General features: G+C 40.3%; 1 protein-coding gene across 18 annotated transcripts in view; it reads left to right on the top strand.

Moving 5' to 3' along the window:
- Positions 1–27,969, top strand: part of kif1b (kinesin family member 1B) — a 67,244-nt gene that overhangs the window by 19,214 nt on the left and 20,061 nt on the right. For 5 of the 18 annotated variants that reach the window (XM_082519478.1, XM_082519481.1, XM_082519485.1 and 2 more), the window contains exons 3-25: positions 9,318–9,394; positions 9,491–9,670; positions 10,311–10,379; positions 10,771–10,949; positions 11,614–11,725; positions 12,740–12,817; positions 12,930–12,995; positions 13,177–13,194; positions 13,510–13,585; positions 13,976–14,054; positions 14,137–14,279; positions 14,898–14,939; positions 15,408–15,482; positions 16,627–16,760; positions 18,164–18,243; positions 19,116–19,191; positions 19,371–19,424; positions 19,914–19,961; positions 20,210–20,289; positions 20,600–20,706; positions 21,009–21,092; positions 21,252–21,432; positions 21,541–21,613. In XM_082519478.1, coding sequence (XP_082375604.1) covers positions 9,318–9,394; positions 9,491–9,670; positions 10,311–10,379; positions 10,771–10,949; positions 11,614–11,725; positions 12,740–12,817; positions 12,930–12,995; positions 13,177–13,194; positions 13,510–13,585; positions 13,976–14,054; positions 14,137–14,279; positions 14,898–14,939; positions 15,408–15,482; positions 16,627–16,760; positions 18,164–18,243; positions 19,116–19,191; positions 19,371–19,424; positions 19,914–19,961; positions 20,210–20,289; positions 20,600–20,706; positions 21,009–21,092; positions 21,252–21,432; positions 21,541–21,613 — 2,111 coding nt within the window. Of the gene's footprint in view, positions 1–9,317; positions 9,395–9,490; positions 9,671–10,310; positions 10,380–10,770; positions 10,950–11,613; positions 11,726–12,739; positions 12,818–12,929; positions 12,996–13,176; positions 13,195–13,509; positions 13,586–13,975; positions 14,055–14,136; positions 14,280–14,897; positions 14,940–15,407; positions 15,483–16,548; positions 16,761–18,163; positions 18,244–19,115; positions 19,192–19,370; positions 19,425–19,913; positions 19,962–20,209; positions 20,290–20,599; positions 20,707–21,008; positions 21,093–21,251; positions 21,433–21,540; positions 21,614–23,707; positions 27,603–27,969 lie in introns of those variants that run through there. The other 13 variants (XM_082519483.1, XM_082519472.1, XM_082519473.1 and 10 more) reach the window with 11 other exon arrangements.

Raw genomic sequence — 27,969 nt, forward strand, 5'->3', positions numbered from 1 at the left:
CATCTCATTCTCTGTCGCCGCCATGCTTTTTCCACCATGTGCCTATGAAAATAAAGGCACTGAGCATGCGCGTTTTACCCATATTCTATCGCGATATTTCATTTTCTTATCGTTGCCCAACATTATACTGGTATTACTGTGAACGGTATGATATGGCCCAGCCCTATCCTGGAGTATGTTCCCAGAGTTTAGGTTGACATACAGAGTTTAGGTAATTAGAATTGAAACCATTTTTTCTTTCTTTCTTTCTTTCTTTTTTTTTTAAATTAAGAAAGAAAGAATTTAGTCTTATTTCAGCATTGATTTCATTAACCCTGCATGCCATCACCTGTGAGGCTGCCTGGCATCCCTCTCTCTTTGTTGTAGTTCTGTGTTTGTTTAGCTCCTGAATGGAGTCCTGCTGGCCTTGCATGTTTTCTCTATCTGGTGGCTTCTAGAAGCCTCTCTGTAGTCTCTGTTATCCTGGACTCAGTGAGTCCACATAAGCTGCTAATATCAAGAGGTAGTTGGAGCACTCGCCAGCTATCAGTGTCTGTGGGCTCAGAGCAATGTATGGTTTGGCTACAAGTTCAGCGGAAAGGTTGGGCGGCTGAAATCTGTCCATTCCTTCCTGTCACTGACAGTCTGTCGGCATGCTAGGCACTAACTGCCATCTGCTGCTGTATAAATAGACAGTCGTCAGAGCTGGAACAGCTGGCACATGGGCCGGCCAGGGCTGCGCTTCTCCCACTGCTTTCTAGCTAAACAGGCAACTCCACCTATGATCAGGTTACGCATGTGGGGCTTTTTTGTTTCCTTTTGGAACAACTTTTGTTAAAAATGTATTGATTCAAGATTTTCAGCGATTTCTTATTTCTCACCATGCTAACAAGAAACCCAGTATCCTAAATTGGGGCGAGGAATTAAGAGAAAGCCTGTTACCACATACATATATGCATATTAAGGGGGAAAAAAGCATACTCCTACTAGACTGCCTCTCTTTTCTCTCTACTATCACTCAAAATGCTTTAAAGAAATCCTCTTAAGTTGGTAGGTGGTGGGATTTATATGTGATAGCTCAGAAACAGAAAGTAAACAGGGGCTTTTTTTTTTTTTTTTTGCACTACATGCAAACACTGATTTCCTGCTCAGACCATATTTCATCAGATAACCTAGGCGCATGTATTGAATGCATTTAAAGCTTGACTTTTAGAGCATCAGTTAAAGAAAACATGCTTTTGAATGGAGCGCTGTTGTTTTACATTTGCTTTTAAGCTAACTTCAGTCACTTTCCAATGAAAACACTGAGAGTATATATTTTTCTGAATGCTTTTTCTTCCCTAAAAAAAGAGAGGGGGGGATAGGGCAGTGTGAAAAGGGTCATTGTCACAGAGGGGACTCGGCGCATAGAGCCTTGTCATAACAGATTACCTAATGTGTTTTGCAGGCTCAAACCCTGCATGCAATACCCTGCATTCAGTGCTTTGTTCAAGTGTCTTCCTGTGCCTTTTTTCCTCTCTCCTCTCACCCAGCAGAAGAATGACGTGATCGGACTTCTTAGTAGAAGCTGAGATGCATTTAGTGCCTTCCTTTAAAGTTCCAGCAGTGCCTCTGAAGTACACTCATCTGATCAAATGAAAATGTGTGATTCTTTCATGAATAGAAAGTTTGTTGTAGTTTGTCTGAGTCAGTGACCGTGATATAGATTGTTTTAAAGGGTCATGTCTCCTTGTAAGAAAAACTCAGCTCGCTGCTTGGAAAGTTACGTATTTTTTTTTTTCTGGCAGAAGTATTTAACAGAGGCATATTGATTTGCTGTGTCGATATTTTTTTAATTAAAGGCCACCTGGCAACCCACCCTGACCTTACATGAACGTCACTGTATCCAAAGGGGGTAATCAAGGTGTAAGTTTCTATTTTGGAGATGTTGTATGTGCTGTGTTGTGGCTGCGACAAGCTCAGCTGTTTGCAAATGTGCGCTGCAGTGCTCAGACACTACTTTTAGCCCTCAGCTTTAAGCCGCATCCAGCGACAACTCTGTCACCTGTGCCGCAGCCCTGGTAACCAAGCCATCAAACACACTCTCCTAAATACACTGGATGCAACACGCAGAGAATTTCTGTGGCCAGCTCAGCATGTACCTCATCCAAACTTGAGTCTTGCTACTTGAGAGTGAACAGCTATATTAGCGTTACTGTGGCACTGCTCACATCGTTGGTTCATGTCAACAGCTGTTTCGCTTCACCATTCATCCACAGGTGGGAGGCTGTAGTTTGAAATAAGTGTACACAACATTTTCTATTTCTCATACAATACCTCACACTTTTTACCAAAAGGAATAATTGTGTTGTAGCATGAAGCAGCTGTGATTCTTATCCATACTGCAAGAACCAGACGTTGAAGTGTCACTTGACAACGGTGACCTTAAATGGAGATTTAATCTTTTAAGTGATTATACTTACCTTTTCCCTCAAGTCTTCTGTATAGAAAATGAATGATACTCTGCTCTTCATGTGTCATAACTGCAGGCAATGGGAAGTAGGCCGGACTCAGGTAAAAGTTTTCTCAAATTCCCGGTAAGCAACTGAAGCAACTACCAATGAAAGCGAAGATTACCGCTAATTGACATATGACCTGGTAGTACAATAGAGGGTCACCTAGGCAACCAGAGCTTGGGGTGTGTGCAAGCGACCAGCCGTCAGCTTCAAAGTGATGTATGACAAATGAATCTCTTCCAGTGTGAGCACAGCTGAATGCTTAATTTGTGGATTTGCCATTTCATCAGTTTGTGTATGTATTTGCCTGTGAAGGCGAGTTTTCAGCCAAGGCTAACATGCTTCTGTGCAGCGCGTCGAGCAACGTGTGATGCTTTGCATCGATCAAATGTTGATTGATTGAAAAGTGGACTGGAACAGGGAAGGAAGCGACAGCAGAGCTCACCAGGAATGATGCAAAAAAACCAAACAAACCCTAAACTGTGTGTTGTATGTTGCTATAACAACTCAGTTTCCCTCTGGGATCAATAAAGTTCCTCTGCTCTGATCTCAATTCAGTGCTGGCTGCATCTGTGTAAAACATACCAGCTGTGGACGTAGAGGATGCAGCAGTTTCACTGTCAGACTTTGTTGCTGTAATGTTTTAGTTTACCCTCTCTGTCTCTCTGGCTTTTTATACCAATGCAGGGTGTTTCTTGGGGGGGTTGTTTGTTTTTTAGATGGCAGAGGGGGAGAGGGAGACAGAGATTAGGTTTTAAGCGGCATTTCTAATCAGCACCATGATCCACATTATCAGATTATGTTATTGGGAGAAATTCCATTATTGAAACAACAATTTTTAATTGACTTGCTTCCATCTTGTATTTTACATATTAACTAGCAGAGAAGAAAATCATTCTAGACCCAGAGCTCTACCAAAGCAGAAAATTATTTTCTGACATGGGGTTTGTTTTGGTGAGGTTCCATTATTGTTTTGGGCACCTAGATGTAATCTCTAGAAATAAAAACATCCAGTGACGGTGAATTGCAATCCATTTAAAAATGATTACTATGGCCTTCAATATTTAATAATAAGTAAGAAGCTGGGCGCTAATGCTGTACGCTGAATTTTAAATGTTTCTCTCAGCTGCTATTACAAATGGATTTTCTATCACTAAAAGTAATTTGCCTGTGAAGTTACATTTCATGAGATTATTTAATTAGTAGTTAAGTGCACATGGTTTTGGTTCAACTGGTGTAACCAACATTTTTATTTAGTGGAAAAGAGCAGTCTGTACTCTTGTGAGTAAATATGAATTGAATGTTTGAAGTGATATTATTCAGAAGTGAACATCACACAGATGCGCTTGGATATGCACACAGAGACCCCAGGGATGCTATTTAAATTCCTGTCTTGTTCAAAGAAGCACGTGTTGTCATTCCAGCTGTGCACAGATATTCTCTGGGTTCCTTTAACTTCACCCATTTGTTTCTCTTTCAAAGTTTCCATATGCATTCACCCTAATGTCTTCACCCCCTTCCTGTGATCCCAGATAGTCATCGATCAGCTTCACTTAGCAGTCGGCGTATCCTTAGAGGGTTACTGGAAGAGAGAGAGGTCGATTTTGTTCAGCCATTTTAGACTCTGGCTGTTAGCGTCAGGTGAAAAGGGCTAGCTTTTAGTCTCCATCTGGTGCTTGGAGACCTCCTAACAACCTAATTACTGAGGGCTTTTTTTTTCTTTCCTGGTTGGATTATAGACCCCATATTGAGCACTGTAGCACAAAATGTCTGCTGGCAACAACCAGCTGAGGTTGATGTCAGGATGTGGTTAGTTAACTGCTGTTCACCCTGAGGGCTTGTGGAGGGCTTGCATCCTATCAATCCTAAATTCCTAGGAGCTGAAAATGTAAAACCGTAGCATTTCGGAAGAGCAAACAGATGAATGTGCCACACAATAGCTTTTGTTTGTCTACGTTTCTCAGTCTTAAGAGAATTTTGACTCCTTTTGAGTACCTCATATGTGTAGATTTGCATGTCATCTGTTAATGTAATGGATGTTTAGTGCTTACCGACGGCGGGATGGTAAACAGTGCCTTATTGAGCCTGACATTATAAGTGGCCTAAAGTCTGCAGTGCCGCCCTCATGTTGGTTGTTAAGATGTGCAAAGGATTTAAACCTGGAAATCAGTGTTTGATAAATGACTGTAATTATCCATAAACTTGAATTTTAAGAATGTCTAAATAGTTTGCGAGGGCAATAACGGCGAACGCTCGAGACGAGAGAAAAGAGGACGAGATGTGCTGCATCCTCCACGTCTGTGCCCAGTTTGAGTTGTTATGGCAACCAGAATCTGGTCCTATACCTGTTGCCATGGATGAAAAAGACGGAATGATGACGTTGCTTATGAGGCAGCAGGATGCGTTTGCCATTTCAAGTTCAGGATGTGACTGTGGCTGAATATTAAGTGGGGGGTACTATAAGTATTATTTATTTCAGTCAGGACTTGTGACTTTTACTAAGTGTGAATCCCTGTTCATGTGCTTTATGAGATGTGCAGGTGTAGGCATGTCATGCTAGAGTGTAAGGGCACTGTTTTGTGATTGACTGATCAGATATATATCAGATGGTGAGGATAAAACTCTCCACATTCTGCCCGTCAAATGCAACAATTTGACACATGCATGTGACACACCAGCCCAACCTTTCTACTCCTGGTAGATACAAGTACCACGACTTTGCGTATTTTCCACAGTCACATCCTGATTGATTGCAGCTATCAATCAAATATTGATGTTAAATGTATAGGTTGTACTCCTGATTGTGAGAAGAAAGGAGAGAATGATAAATCCACACAATTTAAGAATTGTTGCCTTTCGTTTTGGAAAAACAATTAACACAGAAGTGTGGTATGAAAAGAATATGTAGAATATTCAGGCATGGAAAGTTTTTGCTGCTAGACGTTTTCTGATTGGATTAAAGCACAACTACATCTATATAGTTTTTGGGGATTATTTTATTTTTAAGACTCAGATTATTATAAATTTCATATATATTATGTATAGTAGCTGATCTCAAAACAAATGTGCCATTATGTCTACATTATGTATATGTGTTCATTGTTATTTCTAAATAAATGTTGCTAAACAATTTTTAGTACAGTGGCACTTTGGGATCACTGGAATGTGTTCTTGTTTACAGATATGCATACATTTTCAACAAACTGTAACTAATAGTGCCTGTAGCTGATTAGCTTGTCTTAAACTGTTAATAAGTAGTCTGCAAAGAAGTAGAACAATATATTTAAAATAAAAAATCATTTGTTTGGTGTTTATGAACAGCAAGTTTCTTAATATACACCGTGATAATGAACATAAAAAGAATGGCACGATAAAATTACACACATGTCTGTGTTTTTATGCCTGAGCGAAGCAAACGAGACCCACAGGCCTGCGTTTGTGCTAGTCATTATAATAATGACAAATGAAATAAAACCACATAACCAGAATAATTTGCAGTCCACTCTTCCACTCGGTTAACAAAAATCAAAAATAATTGTCACAGGAAATAAAGTCATTCAGTCCTTAAAAGGTTTCCTGTTATGCTTTTCAGTTAGACATAATGCCACTTTTTAATTTCCACTTATTTTTAAACAAAATTGGGATATGTGCTATTGTTAGTGTTAATGTGTCCAAAGCAGAGAAGTCTAACTTAAAAATACAACCAATAAATCTCAATTTGGATTTATTAATTTGATCCTTAAATCTCTGTGGCATCGGACAAAACACCTGTTATGCTTGAGTAGCACTGATCTTTGTCTCTCTTGGTTCCCTGTACCCTCACAATCGGACTCTGCTTTATTCATTCAACCAATTTAAACAAAACAGATTTTTTTAGTTCTCGGTATTACAGCATGCCACCACACTGTGTGCAGAGGAACAGCCTGAAATGTGAGCACGCAAAGAAGACGCACAAACAAAACTGCTATTTTATTTTTATTTTTTTTAAACAGGAAATCTTCTAAACAATGGGCACAGCTTATTTCGGTGCCCATTGGACTTGTTCTTGTTCCTCCATCTGTCTTAGCTGTTCTTGAATGTAGCACAGAGCCTCCCAGCTGTTAATAGACTCCAGTGCTACCTGGCTAGCTAGCAAAAGCACCATTAGCAAACACCATTTGCTAACATAAATTCACAAACTGCTGCAAAGCAACAAAAAACAAATCAAACTTGTTGGCGTAGCAAGCATGAAATATCTTGAACTCCAAATAGTTTGCTGTTAGCTTCCTCCATGCTGTGTAAGCTCTCTTTCTAGGACCTAGTGCACCCCTGGTCACACACAGCACAGCAAACCAAACATAGAATAACTTATATTTGAATAAAATAGATGGCTCCCTGTTGTCACAGTACCACAGACACCCAACCCAGCTATTTCAGTCAGTATCAAACCAATATCATGAACAAATATTAGAGTGGTGTGGGGTTTTTTTTCTTTTTACTTCTTTCAACACAATGTGTAAATAAAAGCCAGACTGTGAATATGTAACCGTTGCCATTGGTATCCTTTATGTGCAGATGCAGCACTAGTTAGAGCCCCATTTTTGAAGGTGTGGGTATCTTGACCTCAGAACACCTTTACAGGCTCTTACAGAAGAGACCCACTCTTATGACACACTGATGACACCACATGGGTGAACCAGCTCTCCTTTCTGGGAGCAATGTTGTGAGCTATTGAATGAGATAATTGTACTACATGAGCATGATTCATATTAAGGAGCTGATCAATCTCCTAGTAGTTGCTACCATGTAGTGTCTTGTCCAAGATTGAACTTGGGAAGATTGAGAGAGTCCAAGATTAAAAAGCTTGTTTAATGCTGATTCCCTGTATGGTAGAGTTTGTCACCATCAGACTTCTGTCCTATAATAGGAATATCGCTGTCTAAATTCCCCCACATGTGGAACTCTCTCATCATGTTTCTGTTTTTAATGCTTAGTTGCCTCATTGACACTGAATCAGAGCTTAGGCTGCTTTCTCATTAATAGCCACTGTAGATTGTTCCAGGAAAGGCGAATAAGGGCACTGGTAACCTAAATCCCCCTTCATTTCTTCATCCCCAGTCTCCAATTTCCCTTTGGAGGCAGGTCAAAGTTGAAATTGGGATTTATTTAGCAGCCTGTCTCGCTGTATCCTCTTCCAGTGCCCAATATGGAAGCTGCTACTCTGCCTGCGCACCTTAACCTGTTCAAAGATTGTAGAGTGCACAGTCAAATGGATTATTTTTGCATGAATCTATATGAGCTTCAGTGAAATAGCTGCTGCTTTAATCATCATAGTTTTAGCATGAAGCAGTTAGTGTTCTGGTTTCTGAGGACATGCTGTGCTTTTCTGTCAGCCTGTGACCCATGGAGGACGATATGCTATCCCCGACTCTCCAGATCTCCTGCATTATTGATAAGCGCGCTGAAATCCTCTGAGCACACAAGGCACTCTGCTGGCGACATCTTGATGCAAAAGCCTCTCAAGCACCGTCATGTTGAGGAGCCAAACCTGGCTTTAATTTGCCCATTAGCACAGGGCATCACACAACGCTAATTATTCCTTTGTGACTGCTTCTGCAGACTTCCCTGGAAAGATTGAAAATGCTCTAAATACTTACGCTCACAGACTGTAGCATTCTTACTAAGGCGCAGATAGTTTTTTCCCTTTTGTCCTGCCTTCGGTTTCTGTTGTTGATCTGTTTGGACTGTTGCTAGGGCCTTGAGCACTCGCATTTTTTTAGTCTCTCCAAACCCTTCTTTCACTAGCCTCTTTCTCACTCCTTCCTCTCCCACTTCCTCCTCACTTCTAAAGGTGGTGGTATGCATTTGTCTGCCTGGCCTGAGCAAAGTCTCTTGCTGCAGCCATGGCACAAAACAACTCTAATCCCTAAAGTTTAGTTTGTCTAAGAGGAGTGATTTCTGTGGTTATCTTATAGTAAATTAACATCCCGCTTTCTGCCTGTCACATATCCAGTGTGAAATCTAGTGCACTTGTCACCGGCAGTACCAACCAGCATGGTTGAGGAGTGTGACATGCCAGGCATGGCAGCAGATTTCTGTTCATTAAAAACTGTCCATGTGGCGACGGGGAATGGCTGAGTAGTGTTGAGCGAGAGCAGGTGAAGTGGTGTGATTGAAGTAGGCTGGTGTTTTTCATTCAAACTGTCATTTTGTAATGATGTCAATCTTAATGATGATGATTAAAACACTGGTTAAGGATAAACCATATGTGGCAGAGCTTGCTGCAACAGTTGCAGTTCTCAAAAAAAAAGAAGCCAGCATCTCGTAGTCTGCCACTGTTTCATGTGACTTGCATTGCCAAAAATATCTCTCTAATTGAGGAACAGGAACCTGAGGTAGCTGCTATTTGCCAACCAGGATTATATATATATATATATATATATATATATATATATATATATATATATATATATATATATATATATATATATATATATATATATATATATATATATATATATATATATATATATATATATATATATATATATATATATATATATCTTAATATCTTATCATTTGGGTCTATTTAGTAACTCCAATTTAAATTTACAGTCTTTGTTTATTTATTTACTTTAAAAAGAAATGTAGGAAAGACATGAGGAATGCATGGTTATATATATTATTGAGCACAGAAGCTGCTTTTGGTTGAAGAAACACAACTAAAGAATTCTGTAGAAGACATCATAAACTAACTAAAGGCAGCTTTTTAAAATAACAGAACATGCGAGTAGTTTTTGTGTCACTTCAACTTTCAATCTAGAAAATATCAACCCCATTACTAATTTTGTTCCTCCTCCACAGCTATCCTCAACCCCAAAGCCCCAAAGGAACCAGCAAAGACCTTCAGTTTTGATTACTCCTATTGGTCGCATACCTCTGTGAGTTTTAACTCTAATCACTAAAAGCAAAGAAAATATGCAAATCTTATTGTGATGCTACATATATTTAAATATATTTTTCTCTTTTTATTGCAGCCCGATGACCCCTGCTTTGCCTCACAGAACCTTGTGTACAATGACATTGGAAAGGAAATGCTGCAGCATGCTTTTGAGGGTTATAACGTCTGCATCTTTGCTTATGGCCAGACAGGAGCTGGCAAATCCTACACCATGATGGGCAAGCAGGAGGAGGGGCAGGAAGGAATCATTCCCATGGTTTGTTCAACAAAACCTCATTCACCATTCACTGCACTGCAGAGACTAAGACAAATAATGCAATCCCTTGTCTTGTAGTCTGTTTACTATTCCTGCTCATTTAGAGCCTTGAATGTATAGTACAACTCGCAAACTGCTGAGTCCATTTAATCTACTAATTCTGTACACATCTTAGACCATCAGAGCTCTGGAAATATTACACGTAGTGCCTTGTTTATGATGAAAAGCCTGAAAAATATATGCATAACAGATTTTTTATATACACTTAAATAATGTATGTAATGACAAAGGTGTCCTCTCCCAAAGCTTTGATCTGGCTCTTTCCCCTCCTTTGATCAGATTGTCAGATCTAATGGATAGAAAGTTTCTAAATTCACCTTTCAGAATATTTAAACAGTCTAAAATAGAAGAACTGAAACAACTTTAAGTCCTTTAAGCTGCAACCACACTGAAAGCAATTTAGAGCGGTGTGGAAAGTGAATGACATTTGGCCAAAGTTTACAATTTTAGGTTTTCAGGCTATAACTATTTAAATGTTTGCTTTATAAGAAGCCCACAGATCTCACACCTATTTATCGCCTCTTTTATATCTGCGGATGCCGTCATTTGAACTAAAATGCTTTTTTTCTTTGCCACTCAGCTGTGTGAAGATCTGTTTGAGAAGATCAATGAGGACGGCAACAAAGAGGAGCTCTCCTACTCAGTAGAGGTGAGTATCATTCTTCTTTGGTATCTGTAGTCCTCATGGTTCACCTCTGCCCCCAACTTTTTGTGTTCGCTGCTCTTTCCTGAGCATTTCCCAGACTTCAGTCACATACTGCATGGTTTTCTTTGCAAATCTCTGCCAGTAAAATTGGGAAAACAAAAGTGTGACTGTGAAGTTGAGGTGCGATTGTGATCCGGATAATTTCCCAAATCTGGGATAAATAAAGTATATCTTATGTTCTCTGACCTTAATATATGCATGCAAATACCTCCTCTTATATATATCAATAGTGACATTAATATATATTCTTTGTACAGAGCTGCACAATATTAGCTTAATATATTCAACCTGGAGCACCTGAAATTACTCTCTGTACTTCTGAAATTGTTTCCAGGTCAGTTACATGGAGATCTACTGCGAGCGCGTCCGAGATTTGCTCAACCCCAAGAACAAAGGGAACCTACGAGTCCGAGAACACCCGCTGTTGGGTCCCTATGTAGAGGATCTGTCCAAGCTAGCTGTCACCTCCTACACAGACATCGCTGACCTGATGGATGCTGGCAACAAGGCCAGGTGAGCTAAGCCCTGAGATCATGCTGAGATCACAGGAAGGAGCGGGAGGGGCTAAAGTTGTGGCGACAGCTGTGGTGATCTGATAATCAACGGTCAGTCAGGTTGATAAAAGATAAAAATTAGCTTTGATTGAGGAAATGTTCTTGTATGACTCATTTGCAAGGGTTGAATTGTTAAACAGCAAGACAGCTCAGCCTTCACTGTGTTACCGCCTTAATTTTTTATTTTTATTTTTTTTTAAATATAACTGCATGTCAAGCTTGACCTGGCAGGTAATGAGTATTTTTCAATGAAATGTGCGCGTGCACGAGGGCTCGTGTGAGGAGGAGTGAACCCTGCCATAATCTCACTGTGCTGACTTAGAAGGCTTATTTCTAGAACATGCCACGTAAAGCCCATATCTCCCCTGTGACTATCCCTCTAAGCACTCCTCATGTGTTTGTGTTTGGCGTCCTCGCGTTATTATCCACCTCCGCCGCACAAAGTAATCCTTTAGATTTACTTCACTCTAATAGGTGTAAAACCCACTGATGATAGCGCTAGTAATAGCCAAGACTAAGAATTAGGAATTAATTTTCCTTTAAAAGAATATTGTGTGGTTATTAAGGTGCTCAGAAATCATACTGTTTATTTCCTAACTGTGCCCATATGTGCTAAACTCCAGAACTGTGGCTGCTACCAACATGAACGAGACAAGCAGCAGGTCCCATGCTGTTTTCACCATTGTCTTCACTCAGAGGAAACACGACAGCGAGACGGACCTCTCCACAGAAAAGGTCAGAGCAGGAAAACAGTCGCCCTCTTTGTTTATAATTAGTTGGAAAACATTCACACTCAAATACACTTAAAGTTCCTTCCTTGTGTTTGTTAGAGATGAATTTCTTTATGCTGTTTTATTTAGACTGAAAAATGGGTTAAAAGCTTTCTTTGGTCCTTTAGTCTCCTGAAGTTAGTGGTCACAGGAGGCAGGGGAAAAAAAAAGAGAGAGAGCCATTTTAGATTTGACTTTTAGAATTTCCTCAGACTGTGGAGGAACAAAGACCGCTGTGTTACTGAAAACAATGCCTATTGTATGTGGCCACTCTGTTAGATTTTACACCCTTGCTCCATCTCACTTGACAGGAATGCCCCCAAATGCTTTGAATGTGTTCAACAATTCATTCTGCAGATTTTTATGGTGGGATTTAAACCATTAAACTGGAATTTGTCTCTGTTTTCTAAATGCAAAAATGCTAAATGCAAAAAAGTTTTGCATTTAGCATTGATTTCCTTTATAAATTATTTTCTAATGTGATTTGTGTGAATCTGCTGCTTGGCTCGGGAGCACCAGGCATACGTTTTCCTTGACATAAAAACTATAAATAAAGTGAAAGTGGAGCTTTCATTTTTTTACGTCATACCTCCAGCAGTGCTGTTTCTGTTGCAGTAATGGAACAGATCTTTTGTAATAGATTACACTGACAGAGCTATTTCTTCACCTCACCAGAGCTGGTCAAGTTTTATAGTGCGTGCTTTGTCGCTGATGCTCAGCTCATTACTGTGTCCAGGCTGTTCATAAGATGCTAACCTGTGTCATGCAGTAGCTTTGGTATGAGGAGTCTGTACATCATCCAAGTGCTGCACTGTGCTCCTATCTTTTTTTCTGATGTGGTCAACATTATGCAGAAATTTAGATTTGGCATTGGTGAAGCTAAGAGCTGTATTTTATTTATTTATTATCTCTACCCACCCTATTAAATGCACATTATTATAGGCCTGATGCATCTAATGCATTTACTCCCTCCCTTTAGGTCAGTAAAATTAGTCTGGTAGACTTGGCAGGCAGTGAGCGAGCAGATTCAACTGGAGCTAAAGGTACCAGGCTAAAGGTAAGACTCCGATTATCCCAAACACCTTGGAATCACATTTTAAAAAATGGCTTGTACAACCTGGAAATCTGTGTAATTTTATTCTGTTTTTGTTTTTTGTCTGTGCTTGCAGGAAGGAGCAAACATCAACAAGTCTCTCACCACGTTAGGAAAGGTTATCTCTGCCTTGGCTGAAGTGGTGAGTCTTACACTTGATTTTATTTCCTTTATTTCTCTCCTCCTCCTTCTTTGCAGTCGTTCTCTTATCCTCTACAACTTGACCCTACCTTCAAAAGGAATTCATGTTTGTAGCCTGGCATGCTGTAATGTCTGCCCTTCTGTTCTCTCTTCTCTTGTCCTTGTAATGCTTACTTGCACAGGATAATTGTACCAGCAAGGTAAACCCTTTCACAGCTAAACCACTAACCTGTCATTCATCCCATGAGACAGATTTGACAGCCTTTGGTCATGTGGCTGTTATCAGTTTTATCACTTTAAACCTTAAACCCTCAATCCGTGCACAAGAGCAAATGCATGTCAAATTAACTCTCTCCTCATTTTACCTGACATATTGACCCTTACACATAAGGATCTTTTTTTTTTCTATTACAACATAATATTGCACAGCCTCCAGTCGTTTCCATAATTTGTACATCATTACATCAGCTCATTTTTACTCATATATTGATTTATTTATTTTTTGCTTACCGCAGAGCAAGAAGAAGAAGAAGAGTGATTTCATCCCATACAGGGACTCTGTTCTGACATGGCTGCTGAGGGAGAACCTCGGTATGGATATTAGTATCACTTGATTAATTGACGTTACTATGTGACAATAGTGGTTTGCCAGTAAATTACGTATGAAAAGCCAGAGAAATTGAGCCATTTGCATAATGGAATATGCTGTCAGGATTGAAAAAAGAAAAGACTTGAAATAGTCTACATTGCACTCAGGAAGTTTTAAGAAGAGCATAGTCGGCTCACCTCCTTGGTCCAGACGTGTCACAAAAAGTGCGCAGTGTATCTTAGATTTAGTCTAATGAAGCTCTTGATTACACAAAAAATTTATTTCATTTGACGAGCTTTTAAAAAGTGTTGTATTTTCATAGAAATTCTATGTGCCTTTGGTCATGTTTGGTCCTCAATGCTTATCTGACATCTCTACTGATCTTTTATCAGGTGGGAACTCCAGAACAGCCATGGTAGCTGCCCTCAGTCCTGCAGACATAAACTACGATGAAACCCTCAGCACTCTGCGGTAAGCTTTCTGTCCTGGAGGAAGATTGTGATTGTGATTGTTTGAATTACACTTAAAATTATTTGTTTTATTATGTTTTTAGCTATGCTGACCGCGCCAAGAACATCAAATGCAATGCTGTCATCAATGAGGATCCCAACAATAAGCTGGTGCGCGATCTGAAGGATGAAGTGGCCCGGCTGAAGGAACTGCTCCGTGCCCAGGGCCTGGGAGACATTCTGGACAGTGAGTTTTATGCTGTCTCAGCTGGTCGTATCTGCAGCCAGCGACCTTCTCTGTCAGGGCCCACCACAAACTGGCAACGTCTTCTATCTTCATTACTGTCTCGTTACTCTCAGCCATCTAACGTTTTCATCTCAGTGCTTGTACTTGTGGCTGGTACATCACTAAAAACAAAGAATGAAGCAGCTTTTAACAAGTTTACCTCAATAAAGGTTTATTATGCCTCAGTGCAGTCATGTATAGAACGTCAAATATGTAGTATATTTAAGGTTGTATGTGTTTGACTGATTGTTTGACAACACATGTAGTCACTCAAAACTGCACTAAAATATCATTTGCTATATGCAGGAGTAATGGCTCATAGCCTTGTCAATTAGATACATAATATACCCATTAATGACTTCTAATAGCTGAAGTGATGAATAACCTGACTACTTGCTAATGCCTGCATAGATCACATCTAATAGCGTAGCACTTAGCAAAACATATCGTGACGTTTCTTCTCAGCTTTGTTATTGTTTATCCAGCCCCCCCAAAAAAAACAACATAAAAAATATCTGTTCCTCCTATTCTACTGGTGCTGACCTCTGACCCTTCTCATCTTTTCCTGCTTCCCCTCAGTTGATCCTATGGGGGATGATTGTCCAGGAAGTGGAATCAAATGTGTGTATATGTGTGGTAGACTTGCACTGTATATCACTATTTGCCCTAATTATAGTAGCTAACATTGCTTATGAACCCCATTACCTGTATATTGAATCTGCTACCAGCTTTGCATGTAAGTGCCTTTGTTTTTTTTAAAAAAAGCAAAAGCTTAATAGAGTCCCAGAAATGCAAGGTTTCCATAGGTGTTCTTATAACTGGCAAGAGTAAGCATGGCAGTAGGTTAGCATGCTTTGCGCTTTATTGTTATTTTTTTGTTACGTTTTTCAGAATGACAGGGGGGGAGGCAGCTACTTACAGGCTCAGATCCATTTTAGAGTAGCCCTTTAGTTTTCCCTGGCCTCAAAATGCAAATGCATCGTTTCATAATAATGTCTCACTACCTATGACTCGCACTCTTTAAGCTTATTTTAATCCCGGTTATTCGTTCTGCTTTTTATTTTGTTTTCTTTCACTAATCATCCCCAGCAGGTGACGGTGCCCAAAGCTTTAAAATGCCCCTTCTGAGTTCTCAAACTGAGGCTCAGAGCTACAGACGGAAAGGTGCTTAATTTTTGTATTTCTATATAGAGGCACCAGAGGTGTTTGTGTAAAGATTTGACTAACTTTGTGCACTTTAGTAGTTAGTAGAGTGACTAGTTTGCTAGTGTGCTTTCTGTTGTATTCTCAAGCATCCCTAACATCTTAACCTTAAAAATGTTTCTGCACCATCTGATGTGCAGGGCAAATAGTTAACTAGCTCAAGCTATAGTTGGGTGTGTTTTTGGAGAAAAAAAGCCCATATCTCAAGAAAGTCATCATCCCCCAGAATATTTACCCTTTTCTAATATCACTTTGATTTAGTTTGGTCCTTAAAGAGCTCACTTGTGTGTTGCCTCAGAGGCCCTTGAGGTCATTATATTGACATGAGCTACCTGACCTTTGAGTGAGGCTGCTGTGGCTTTTGTTATGGCGGATGCTGTGTGCGTATGGCGCGTGTGCTGTGAATTAATCTAATCAACTCCAGGCTGAACTTTCTTTGCCAGCATGTGTCCACGTCTCTCCTCTGTCCTCCTGCTGGACCTTCTTGCAGTCTCCATCTCCCTCCCATCCTGTAGCCGATACTCGTGATAGCAGTTTTCACACAGTGTGTTCACCCTCGTTCACACATACACAGAAGCAACAAAGTGACACCTCCCTATTTCTTCCAAACATACTACAAATTAAGAGCTCAGAGTTAATTGCTCTCCACTGTAATTGTGACCACCATAAAAGCCGCCCTTTAAACTGGTTATTAAAGGCTGAAATCTAATGCGTTTTCTCTGGAAGATGATGAGTTGGAGCGTAACTGCCTGGAGTGAAAACTGCTGCTGTCTGTAGCTGACTATCATGCTGGGTGTTTGTCTAAACCCTACAACGTAAAATGTGTGTCTTACATTGGTCTTTCCTCCCCTTTGTCCTTTCTCTTTCCCCATCTGCCCCCCCCCCCTGTTACTTTCTTTCCTTCTTTCTATTTGGTATTTCGTTATTCCATTTTTATGTGTTTTATTCCTTCAAACCTTTCTTGGCCTATCCCTCCTCTTTCTGTGTTATCTTCCTTCTCCCTCTCTCTTTCTTGTTGTTGGCTCAGACCTCAAAGACATTCAGAACAATAAGAATAGATACTTGATAGCCTCAGAGAACCAACGCCCTGGCCATTTCTCCACAGCCCCTATTGGTTCCCTGACAGCCTCGCCGTCTTCTGGCTCGCTGTGCAGCCAGGGGGGCCTTCAGTCAGTCACCAGCATCCAAGAGCGAATCATGTCCACGCCTGGAGGGGAGGAGGCCATTGAAAGACTCAAGGTAAAGCAGACAATGGTGTATGCAGCACTTTTAAAATCACACTGACTGTTTGTTGTTAGGAAAGTTAAAAGTCCCGCAGCCATCTTCCTACTCCGGCCACTTAAAGGTGTATCCCAGATATCTCATTTTATACCCTGGCCCACATACAGAGCTTTGATCTTAAGTGGAACTCCTCTTTCTGTTAGTGGAATAAGACATTTACAACTATGTATTTATTTGCTGAGATATGCAATTATAAGAAAAATAAATATAATTTCAACAATATCTAAGTTTTCCTACATAAAGGAGTAATGTAACTGTAGGAAAATAAGTCTGTCAGCAAAACTCTGGACTTAAATTGTAAGAAATAAATGCGTAAAATAAAAAAATCAAAAGTTCAGTTACTGCCCAGACTATCCTGTAATTATAAAACGAAAGTTTTTCTTAAATCACAGAAAATTTTCTGTTTGAATATCGTTGAGGGACGTCTTTATTAGTAGGGCGGTTTTGGAGCCTTTGCTGGGCCAATTCTGGCCCCTGGACCTTATGTTTGACACCTCTGCTCTAACCAATAGAGGCTTGAAGAAAAGAAAAAAAAAAACAACTATTGGTCTTAACTGCTGGTTTCATGGTTAATATGGCAAAAATAATAAAGTAATTGCGGACTTTTTCAATGCCACACGGGACAACAGGCTTGTTTTTAATTGTTAAAAAGTGTATTTTATCCACAGTGTATATAAATGTAGAGATGCAGCTTTATTTTTTATGATTAAATATACAAAATGTATTAGAAGTCAAGAAATTCACAGTAACGTGAAATAAGATAAAAAGGGAGAAACTGTAACTTATTCAATATATTTGTTTAACGTTAAGATGGCTGTTTAATTTTACGCCACATACAGCCTTTATTAAAACCCTGCCTTGCGTATCGGTCGTCACGCAGCTACCGAGCCTTATATGCCTCCCACTCACAGCAGTCTCTCACACTCTGTAGATAGGGTAGCACATAAGATTGCAACATCCACAGCCATGAGGAGCTGCAGTTTCCATGGCAACCGTGGTGCCCGGTCCCGTCTGTCATCCAATGACGTCAAGCACCAACGCAAATACGGTGGAAATCAGACCAAAATAGATTCAGTCTTATCAGCTTTAGGCTTTAATAGTTAGGAACAGCGTTCTCTATCAGTGCTGAAACTATTTTTGGGAATCTAAACGCAAGAAAATAAGTCATAATCACGTTGAATATACAAGTTTATTTTGTGAAGGGAAAGTATAAACATTACACATAAACATTTGACAGTGATGAGGCAAAGGTAATCTCCCAAATCCAGGTTGGTGCGCTTGTTCCTGCCTCCAATACACTGCTAATAGTTACTTTTATATTACACCGGTTTGGTTTTTCTCATAATTTCCCCTTTGTTCAGGAATCAGAAAAGATCATTGCTGAGCTCAATGAAACCTGGGAGGAGAAACTGCGAAAGACTGAGGCAATCCGCATGGAGAGGTCAGTACAGGCAGACAGTGTTTGTTCATTTCCATCTTTATTTCCCGAGGGGGAAGGTGTCTGTCCAACGTGTGCATTAAAGTCTTCCTCATTGCATCCTGTCAGTCTTAAAGGGGTGTGCGGTCTGTCTCAACTGTGTGTCAAATGCTCTGATAGCATTGGAAACTTCCCCCGACACACCTCTCAGACGTCACATAGAGGGATGTCTGTCATCCATTATCTGCAATTTGACGTTCACTCCCACCTGATGCTGTGATTGGCCACGTTCCTTCTCATTCTAGCTCTCTGAAGCTTTGTTTGTTTGTTACTCAGCATGTGTGGCTAAATGTGACTATTACCCCCCTTTTTTTTGTATAGGATATTCTTGTCTTCTCCCTCTTTGTTGGTCATGATTTATCTATCCCCCTCTCTCTATGAGCACAATTAAGTTTCAACACTGTCAAATATCACATCTTAAGAACTGTAACCAAACCTTTAGTTTTCCCCTAGTACTTTACTCTCTCTCTTCATCCCTCTGTGCTGTCTGTTTTACTTTTCTCTCCCACCTTTTTTTCCATCTCTGCACTAGTTCTGTCCATTTCACTGTCCTCCTTTGTCGTCACACTCGGCTGAACAAACACCCCTCTCAGACATCAACCATGCTACCGTCTGTCCATAGAGTCTAACTGGTGCCATTCTCAGCCGGTTGTCATGCTACAAATCACTTACTCCAACGTTGCACACCATCGGTTCTCATCCTCTTCGAGTTACCAGCACAAACGATCTTTAGTGGGGAAAAAAGAAGTGCACACAGTGTATGTTGCAGCAAGAATAAAAGACCAATAACGAATGCTTTCACTGAGTGTACAAATGTTTTTTTGGCTGTATTTCAGGGAGGCTTTGCTTGCAGAGATGGGCGTGGCAATCCGTGAAGATGGAGGCACTTTGGGTGTATTCTCTCCTAAAAAGGTATGACAGACTGGGTGGGAGCGCACAGTGTCAACATTCCCACTGGTGGTGAAGCACATCCTTCCTCCATCACTTCACTTTACCTCACTGTCTTTTTCCATGAGAACCCTTCCTGGGGTTTTTTTCTTTATCATTCTGTCTTTCTTTCCACTTCTTATTTGCTTCCTTCACATACTCAGCTTAGCGATGAAGGGCCATTTGACGAGCCTTTTGATTGTTTTGCCACCAAAAAGGTTTGTTTAACCAAATAAGCTGGCAGAACTACATTTCCCGCATTAGAAATAGCCCCACTTTAGACAGTTTAGTCTTTAATAGACATTTTATGTGCATGGTCCAGATCTACACTTTTTCTGCTCATTGTTTTGTACTTTTACTCTGCTGGATCATTTGCAGTCTTATTTTTTTTTTCCTGTAGATGCTCTCAGTGCTATCAGATCCTTATGAAATTACAAGCAGTGGCATGTTCCCTTCACTCCATCAAGTAGAGGCAGTGCTATAGTGCAGTGACTTAAAAACTGGTAGATATGTTTATGTTTGTTTGTCAGTAGAGTCATTAGTGCCTGAAACAACACACGTCATCACTTCATGAGTTTGTGAGTGTGTGTGTGTGTGTGTGTGTGTGTGTGTGTGTGTGTGTGTGTGTGTGTGTGTGTCCTTTGTTTACATCCGATTGTCTTCCATAATTTCTTTTCTCTCCTTTCACTCACTGCTCCACGGGTTAGCCTTGCGATCTCTATGCAGACTTTAACGGGGTATTCTCACCTAAAAAGGTTGGTGTTTTGGAGGAATAGCTTGCAGGATCCTTTTTGAAGTAGTTCTGTGAAATATAAGACTCCAGAGTTGTCAGGACAGTGTTGATGTGACCGCTTCTGTCTACATTTGCAGACAGAAGCATTTGTTTGATATGAAAATATCCTAGCATCAGGGGCAGTTTCTGCACTTATGAATGTTGATTAAAGCAGCGAAATTCTAGAAATGTTTTTGTGGTAAACTGTCTGCTTCATGTGTTTATCTGTAGACCCCACACCTGGTTAACCTGAATGAGGATCCTCTCATGTCTGAGTGTCTGCTCTACTACATCAAAGACGGAATTACAAGGTAACCTAAACCCGAATAATGACCCTGCCGCAGTGGATTTGGAAAGTTCTGGCAACTCTCCCAGGCAAGGTTGTCTGGAAAACTACTGGGTCTTTTTATGATCAGGCTTAAAATCTGCTAATGAATACATTTTGCTTTTGTTTATGTCACCTCTTTGTCCTGTTGGTACCCTGTATAGACTCTTTCTGTTGAGTCAGTTGTTACATTTCAACTTACAGAAACACTAACTGTACATTTTTGCACAAATGGCTGACAATGCATGTGTATAGCAGTATGCAGTCTCTCAAACTGGCTTCTGTGATTGTTTCAGAGTGGGTCAGGCCGACGCAGAGAGAAGACAGGACATTGTTTTAAGCGGTGCTCATATCAAGGAAGAACACTGCTACTTCCGCAGCGAAAGGAATGCAAATGGAGATGGTGAGACATAATACTGGCTGCTGGTGTTTGGAGGTGTTTGTATTGAATGTGTGCTAAATTAAGTTGAGCAAGATGTTTATAGTGTGATTTTAAAAACACCTAAACACATACAAACGAAACCTTTTTTTTTTTTTTTTTTGAACGGATGAAACGAGTATATAAATATATAGACTACATCTAATGGGTGACGTATTTGTGGGTTTTTCTTTTTGGTTTTTTTTTGTTTGTTTGTTTGTTTGTTTTTTGAATGGTGATGAGTCATTCAGAATGATTGATTTGCGATTGGTTTGTTTTTGCTAAAGTTATTGTCATGCTGGTGCCCTGCGAGGGATCGGAGACCTACGTCAACGGCAAGCGTGTTGAGGACTCGATCCAGCTTCGTTCAGGTATGTGTGTAGAAAGTTTTCTATACAAACTGCGAACATTTGTGTGATGTCTGTAAGCAGATATGATGTAACTAATTTCTTAATGCCCAAATTATGAAATGTATTTATGACCTGTAGCGTTTAAGAAATTTCTTTCATGCTTGTGCTGCCTTCTCTAAGGCAATCGCATCATTATGGGAAAGAACCACGTGTTCCGGTTCAACCACCCAGAGCAGGCCAGAGCTGAAAGGGAGAAGACGCCATCGGCCGAAACCCCCGTGGAGCCCGTTGATTGGACATTTGCTCAGAGAGAACTCCTGGAGAAACAGGGCATTGACATGAAGCAGGAAATGGAGAAAAGGTATGCAATCTATGACGTTCATTTATTTTAAATATGCGAGTAGTTGTGTGGCATTAAATGTGGATTGTTTGATGTGTTTCAAAACTTTTATTTTACTCTGCTGTGTAGACTCACTGAGATGGAAATCTTGTACAAAAAAGAGAAGGAAGAAGCCGATCAGCTTCTGGAGCAGCAGCGACTGGTGAGTTCAAATAAGCCCCTTTTTTGTGAATTTAAAGAACTCACTCTGTTTTTTGTTATCAAAGATGTTTTAAACCAGTTAGTAATAAGTGCAGAGTGGGTGTAAAAGGAGCTGTAATGTCAGTTCTTCCTTTTGTTAAAGTTAATGAAATCGCTACTAGAAGCAGCCTATTGAGTGAACGTGTTAGTTTGGGATATTTTGTGTGATTTTTGATGTACTTCAGGCTATCTCTCGTGGATTTCAAAGTAAAAGTATCTCCAAAGCTACGATCAGTTACAATTTGACAGCTTGTTTCTTTGGATGGTGGTTTCATTTGGTCCTTTTAAATCTCACTAGTACTAATTCTCACTCCGAGCTCTGACACTTTGAGATGTTTATGTGTGAATCACACTTTTACTCCTAGCGCATGTCTGTTCTTTTTGCATGGAAGTTTTTCTGGTTTGAGACAGATAAGCTTTTACTGGCTGTCCTCTTGTGTTCAACAATTTATTTATTTTTTCTGTAGCAGCTTGATTGAGCAAGAATTAGACTGTAAAGCTTTCCCCTTTCCAAACCCCTGTTTTCCCCTTTCTTGTGTCTTCTTTAGTGGATCTGAATCTTGCAAAACAGCAACTTGCAGCTAAAATTGATTTGATATGAAGATCAAATTTCCTTTAAAACCGATTCAGCATTTATCAGCATCGAAAAACATGTTAAAAAGTGACGCTGCTTTTGCATGGTTCATTTTAATAGCATGTTTTCTTAACTCATTCAGTACTGGTTGTGGACTAAGTTGCAGTGTTTGCCGGAGCTGGTCAACTCTGAAGTGGCTGTTGATTTGCTTGGATTAGATTTCTACTCTAGTTTTCTTACTCTGTTTTGTCCTGAGTTTCATCTCTTCAATGCAGTTGCTGATATGTACAATGCATTGTGATAACAACAATTTCTGCTGTAGTTTTTGACAGATAGTGACAATGTGGTTTCTCATTGACTTCTTTGGCATCTGTGAGGGCACGACTGAACAACAGTTACCACTGCTCACAGTTAACTCAGTGAATCACGGGGCCTCGTTCACATCCTGGTGGTTTTATATGTGCAGAATTACACACAGAGGGTTCATAACATAACATGTCCAATTCTTCCCAAAGATACGTACAGTCTCATACACACAATCGAAATGATCTCTACTGGTTGTGATCTGTAATGTATGCTGTCTCCAAAAAAATGAGAAACTGCATTTTTTTTTTTTTTTCCCCTCCAACTAACAACTTTCTTGTAGTGGATTAACACTTATCCGCACTTCTGCATCTCCTCTCTCTACTGGCTTTCTGATCAACTGCAAGAACACTGTCTGCTAACTTACCACTAATACTAAAGCCACTCAAACCTTCTGGACTAAAGGGGGAAAGCTCCAGAATTCATCTACATGCATGCTGCTGTAGCATGTTTGGGATCCAGCTCACAAAATTTTCCACTAAGAAGAGGAATATCACAAAACAGTACAGATGTGCTCCAATCAGCAACTATCATCTATTGATATTTTCTTTCTAATCATGATAGACATGCTTTACCTTTAATATCAATATGCAACACTGGGAACAATAAGGTCCAAAAAGGACACATCCATTTCAGACATATAAAAAGTTTTAGCGAGTGTTGTGTTGAACATGAATTTATATCCACAGCGCCGTTTCGGTGGAGAAGTTAGAGAGGGAAAACTGACAAGAAAGTCAATGGAAGCCACTGTTTCTGTGAATAAATTTTTCCCGTTTCTATAGCTTTATTTTCAGCATAACTTTAAAAATAATCTTGCATGTTGCCATACATCTTGTATAATAATGATGTATGCAAAGTGTTTCTAATATTAGTGTAATTGTCACTTTTGGTTAAAAATCCAGAATTTGGAAATGCTGTCTGCGCTTAAGACAGAACGTAATCTTCTGATATAACTTTGACTCGTGGTTGGTGTTCCCTTGTTGCATATTTATATGTTCATTCTTTTCTTTTTTTCTTTTTTAAAAGCCATCTTTTCATCCTCTCCCTGATTTCCCATTGTAATTTCTCCTTTTTTTGGGGGGGACCCATCTGGTTTGTGTCCTGTGTTGTTTTCTTAAGGATGGAGACTCTGATAGTGGGGATGACTCAGATAAGAGGTCTTGCGAAGAGAGCTGGAGACTGATCACTTCCCTGAGGGAAAAGCTACCTCCCAGCAAGCTCCAAACCATAGTGAAAAAGTGTGGATTACCCAGCAGTGGGAAAAGAAGAGAGCCAGTGAAAATGTACCAGATCCCTCAGCGGCGCCGCATCACCAAGGACTCTAAGTGGGTCACCATCTCTGACCTGAAGATCCAGGCAGTCAAAGAAATCTGCTACGAAGTGGCGCTCAATGACTTCCGTCACACACGGCAGGAAATCGAGGCTTTGGCTATTGTAAAGATGAAGGAGCTTTGCGCTAGCTATGGCAAGAAGGACCCCAACGAGCGGGACTCGTGGAGGGCGGTGGCTCGGGATGTTTGGGACACTGTAGGGGTTGGTGACGAGCGCATTGAGGATGTCATGACCAATGGGTCTCGACCCGGAGGAGTTGTTATGGACGAACTAAAAGTGCACATTGATAAACTCGAGGACATCCTGCAGGAGGTGAAGAAACAGAATAACATGAAGGATGAGGAGATCCGTGCCCTCAGGAATAAGATGGTTAAAATGGAAAAGGTCCTACCGCTCATAACCCCAGAGGGCCAAGAAAAGCCTCCCATTGTAGGTCCCTCTACTTGTGAAGCAAGAACTCCAAGCCCTCAGGAAGGAAAACTACCTGTGCCTGAAAAGCCTGACGAAGAAGATGCAGATTCACTAACAGGCCAAAGTATGGCAGATGATTCAACGCTAAAGCGAGGCCACATGCGCTGGATGCGTCAAGAGCAGCTGCGCCTCAAGAATCTACAGCAACAAGAGATCTCCAAGCAGCTCCGCCGGCATCCCGGGCCTCATCGCTTTATACCACCAGAAGACCGTAAATTACGCTTCCCCTTCAAAAGTAATCCAAAGCACCGTAACTCGTGGAGCCCGGGTACTCATATCATAATTACAGATGAGCAGGTTATAGAGTTAAAGGTGCCCAAAGAAGCTGTACAGGAAGAGGAGGCAGAAAGCCTAGCTGGAGAAGATGTACAGTGTAGCGATAAGATGGATAAGATGGCTGCTTCAGTTATCCAAGTCTCTCCAGCGCTGCAAAGCCCATCAGTTCAGCGCAGAAGCAAGGACTCAGACCAAGGTTTAAACCAGGGTCACAGGCATAACTATAGGAACAACCAACATCAGCAGCTGCACGAACGAGGCCGCAGCAACTCCTTTAATCATCGTCAGCGTCCCTCGGGCTCCATGGAGTCACTGCAGCAGTCTGAAAGCAACAGGAGGTATACGCAGGCTTTCTACCAGCCCCGCCACTATCAGAACCAGCCAGCACATCCCCAGCCTCACCACCACCAACAGCCATGCCACTATAACGGCGCAATGTATGCCGATGGCGGCTTCAATGGTTACCAGCATTACCATCACACTGACCATCCTAACCATCCAGTCAACTTTCAGCCACCTCCACGAATGCGCAGGCAAATGTCTGCTCCTAACCTAAAAGCCAGCAGAGAGACGACGGTCTGAGTGGGACTTGAGGAGTGAGGAACTAGATTGACAGACTTTTAGTAGGCAAACACATTACAGATCACAACAGCTCTGACAAAAAGTGACTGTGACTATTGCACTAGATCGGTGTTACTGGTTGATCCAAGTATTGTATGTATTATATATAAATATATATAAAAAAAGAGACATTTTATCACCATCAGTATCATCATATGACATTTTTATCATTTGTTTTGTGCATCGTGTGCATTGTCATCACTGTCACTGGGATTCAAAGGATTCAAAGCCAACAGATAATTTTTTTTTTAACATGTCACGCCTACTCTTCATTTATCAGCATGTGTGACAAGTTGATGAATCACACTTTGATTTGCCAAATTACTTTCACGGTCGAATTTCTGAGTTTACATTATTGCCATTTTAGTATTGATGAAAGTAGAGTGTTGTGTTTTTTTTTGTTGTTTTTTTTTTAAATGGCCACTGTGACATGAACATAGTGACGTGTCCAATACGCATTTTTGTTGGTGCCCACTTTAGGAACAGAACACACCCAGTGTTTTATCTACGTACTGTTAAGCTGCACGGTAGGATGGGAGAATCAGTTGTCTTTGGCACGATCATGTTTACCTCAAAGCATTTTGTTACAACGCATCATTGGCCTAGATCTGGAATCAAAAGACCACTTGAGGAATAACTTGAAGCACCAGTCAATCGTGTGCCTTTTTAAACAGACTGACATATAAAGAAAGTGGGTTTTTTTTAAAGTGCCTTTTTAGATGCTCTAACTCTATTAATCCTGCTCTGCCTTTGCAATTCAGTATTTTCTTTGCCTTCCTTTTAATTCAGTGCCTACGGACAGGTTTGCAGATTAATTTTGTAAAGGAAGCTTCATACCTTAACTAACCAAAAATAACTTTTTATCAATAACATACTGACTTATACATTTTTTAGTAATCATCTTATTTGCTTGATTACAAACTTTTTCCTGTCTTTCTTTTTACTTTACAGTTTAACCAAAAACAAAAAAAACCCTTCAAATATGTAGCTACCAACTACTTACATGACAGTGTTTTGCACTTCCTCACTTCACGGATAAGCTGCATAATTTGTTATTGACTGCACTAATTTTTAAAGATACTAAGTTCTTTTAAAAATATGTTTTAAAAGCAGACCAAGTCCAAAAAAGGTTTTAAAACATGTCCATGAGTTTTGGAGTTCACTAAAGACAAGAACCACTACGCTGAAAAGCACAGAGAGCACCCTCGATTGTACGTGAATGCAAATTGTATCCATTTCAAAGTTTCACTGAATAGCTTCCCATTTTCTTCCTGTATGAAGCACTCAGTCTGGCTAAAATTACATTTTAGGTTTGTGGCTCATTGAGTAAGCACAGAGTTCACTGTGTTTCAGATGGATGCCCTACAGAGTGTTGTCAAGGTTCCCAAAGACTCGCCCTAAAAATGTTGGAAGCAGGACAAAGACTTGAAATGTTTGCATAATGGTATTCAGGAGAAATGTCCATATCAAATGAGATTTTTGTTTTTTTTAAGGACTGCCTTGTTTTTAGCTGCATATTCACACAACCAAGACAGATATGGGTGTGATGGTCTGTGAAATCTGTTGCCCATGTTAATAACTTCAGTAGTCTGTATCAGTGTTTTTGCCTCTGTGCTTTAGCGTGTGCGTATTTGCCTACCTTTTTAATCGGCCTGTTGTCTGCTGCATTTTTAGCTTTAAAAGAACCCCCATTAATTATTAACATTAGATATCAGATGGCCTTCAAATTATTTCAGACAAACAGCGACACTCACAGCAGGACGGGCGAGACCTTTGAGGACTATCATATTGTTAAACCTGGGATTTGAATTTATTTTCTTTTTAATGCTCTTAAGTTTTGACGGTATAAATTCTGCCTTACTATGCTGTAACAAAAAAACCCAAATGACATGACATATTCAGCCAGCCTTCCCCTCATATGTTTGACTATCTTTGCATGGAGTAGCTTACATTTCCTCAGCCCTGATGAATCTATTAAAAGAAAGTTGTTTAACATAAGCTCTGGTGCAGATGGTGACCGGGTAAGCTGGACAGTGTACAGCATCAAATGAACCACCGTGTGTACAGCTCTGAAATCAGCATTTATAAGTATGCTAGGTCTCTGTGTCTGAGTGTCGTACATCTTGTGTTTTTTGAACCTACAACCACATAAAGTGCCTCATTGTGGCTGTGTACCGAGTTGTGTTGCTCCTTGATAGAGCACATTAACATTGAACAGTATTGTTCACTGGTTTTCATAAAGGATATACCACAACTATGTGTTTTATTGTCAAGGTATGAATGAAATGAAATAAAATGACATGATCCATGTGCAGTTGTTTGTTACATATTGCTGTTATTTGTTTTCCACTACCACTAAACCTAAATAAGAGTAGAATCTGCATGTAGGCAGCGTGCAGGGTTAATAATTTGCAACAGTCAGGTTAAAGGTGCTTAAAGTGTCCTTCTAATAAACTCTGTAGCTTCGAGTTGATCGGTGAAACTTTCATGCTGGATTTCCACGGGCTCCTTAAACGAGGAGACGTCAGCTTGCTGGTAGGAGTTCAGCAGACAAATGAAAAGGCTGCATTGTCTTCTCAGAAGACTGTGAACAAACAGGATGAGGTCATTGGGAACACAGCCTGTCCTGATGATGATGATGGCGCCCCTCATTGGATTACAGTTGACTCAGCTTCTACCAG

Source organism: Aulonocara stuartgranti, assembly GCF_965226115.1.
Source record: "Aulonocara stuartgranti genome assembly, chromosome: 20".
In the NCBI taxonomy this organism is placed as follows: Eukaryota; Metazoa; Chordata; class Actinopteri; order Cichliformes; family Cichlidae; genus Aulonocara; species Aulonocara stuartgranti.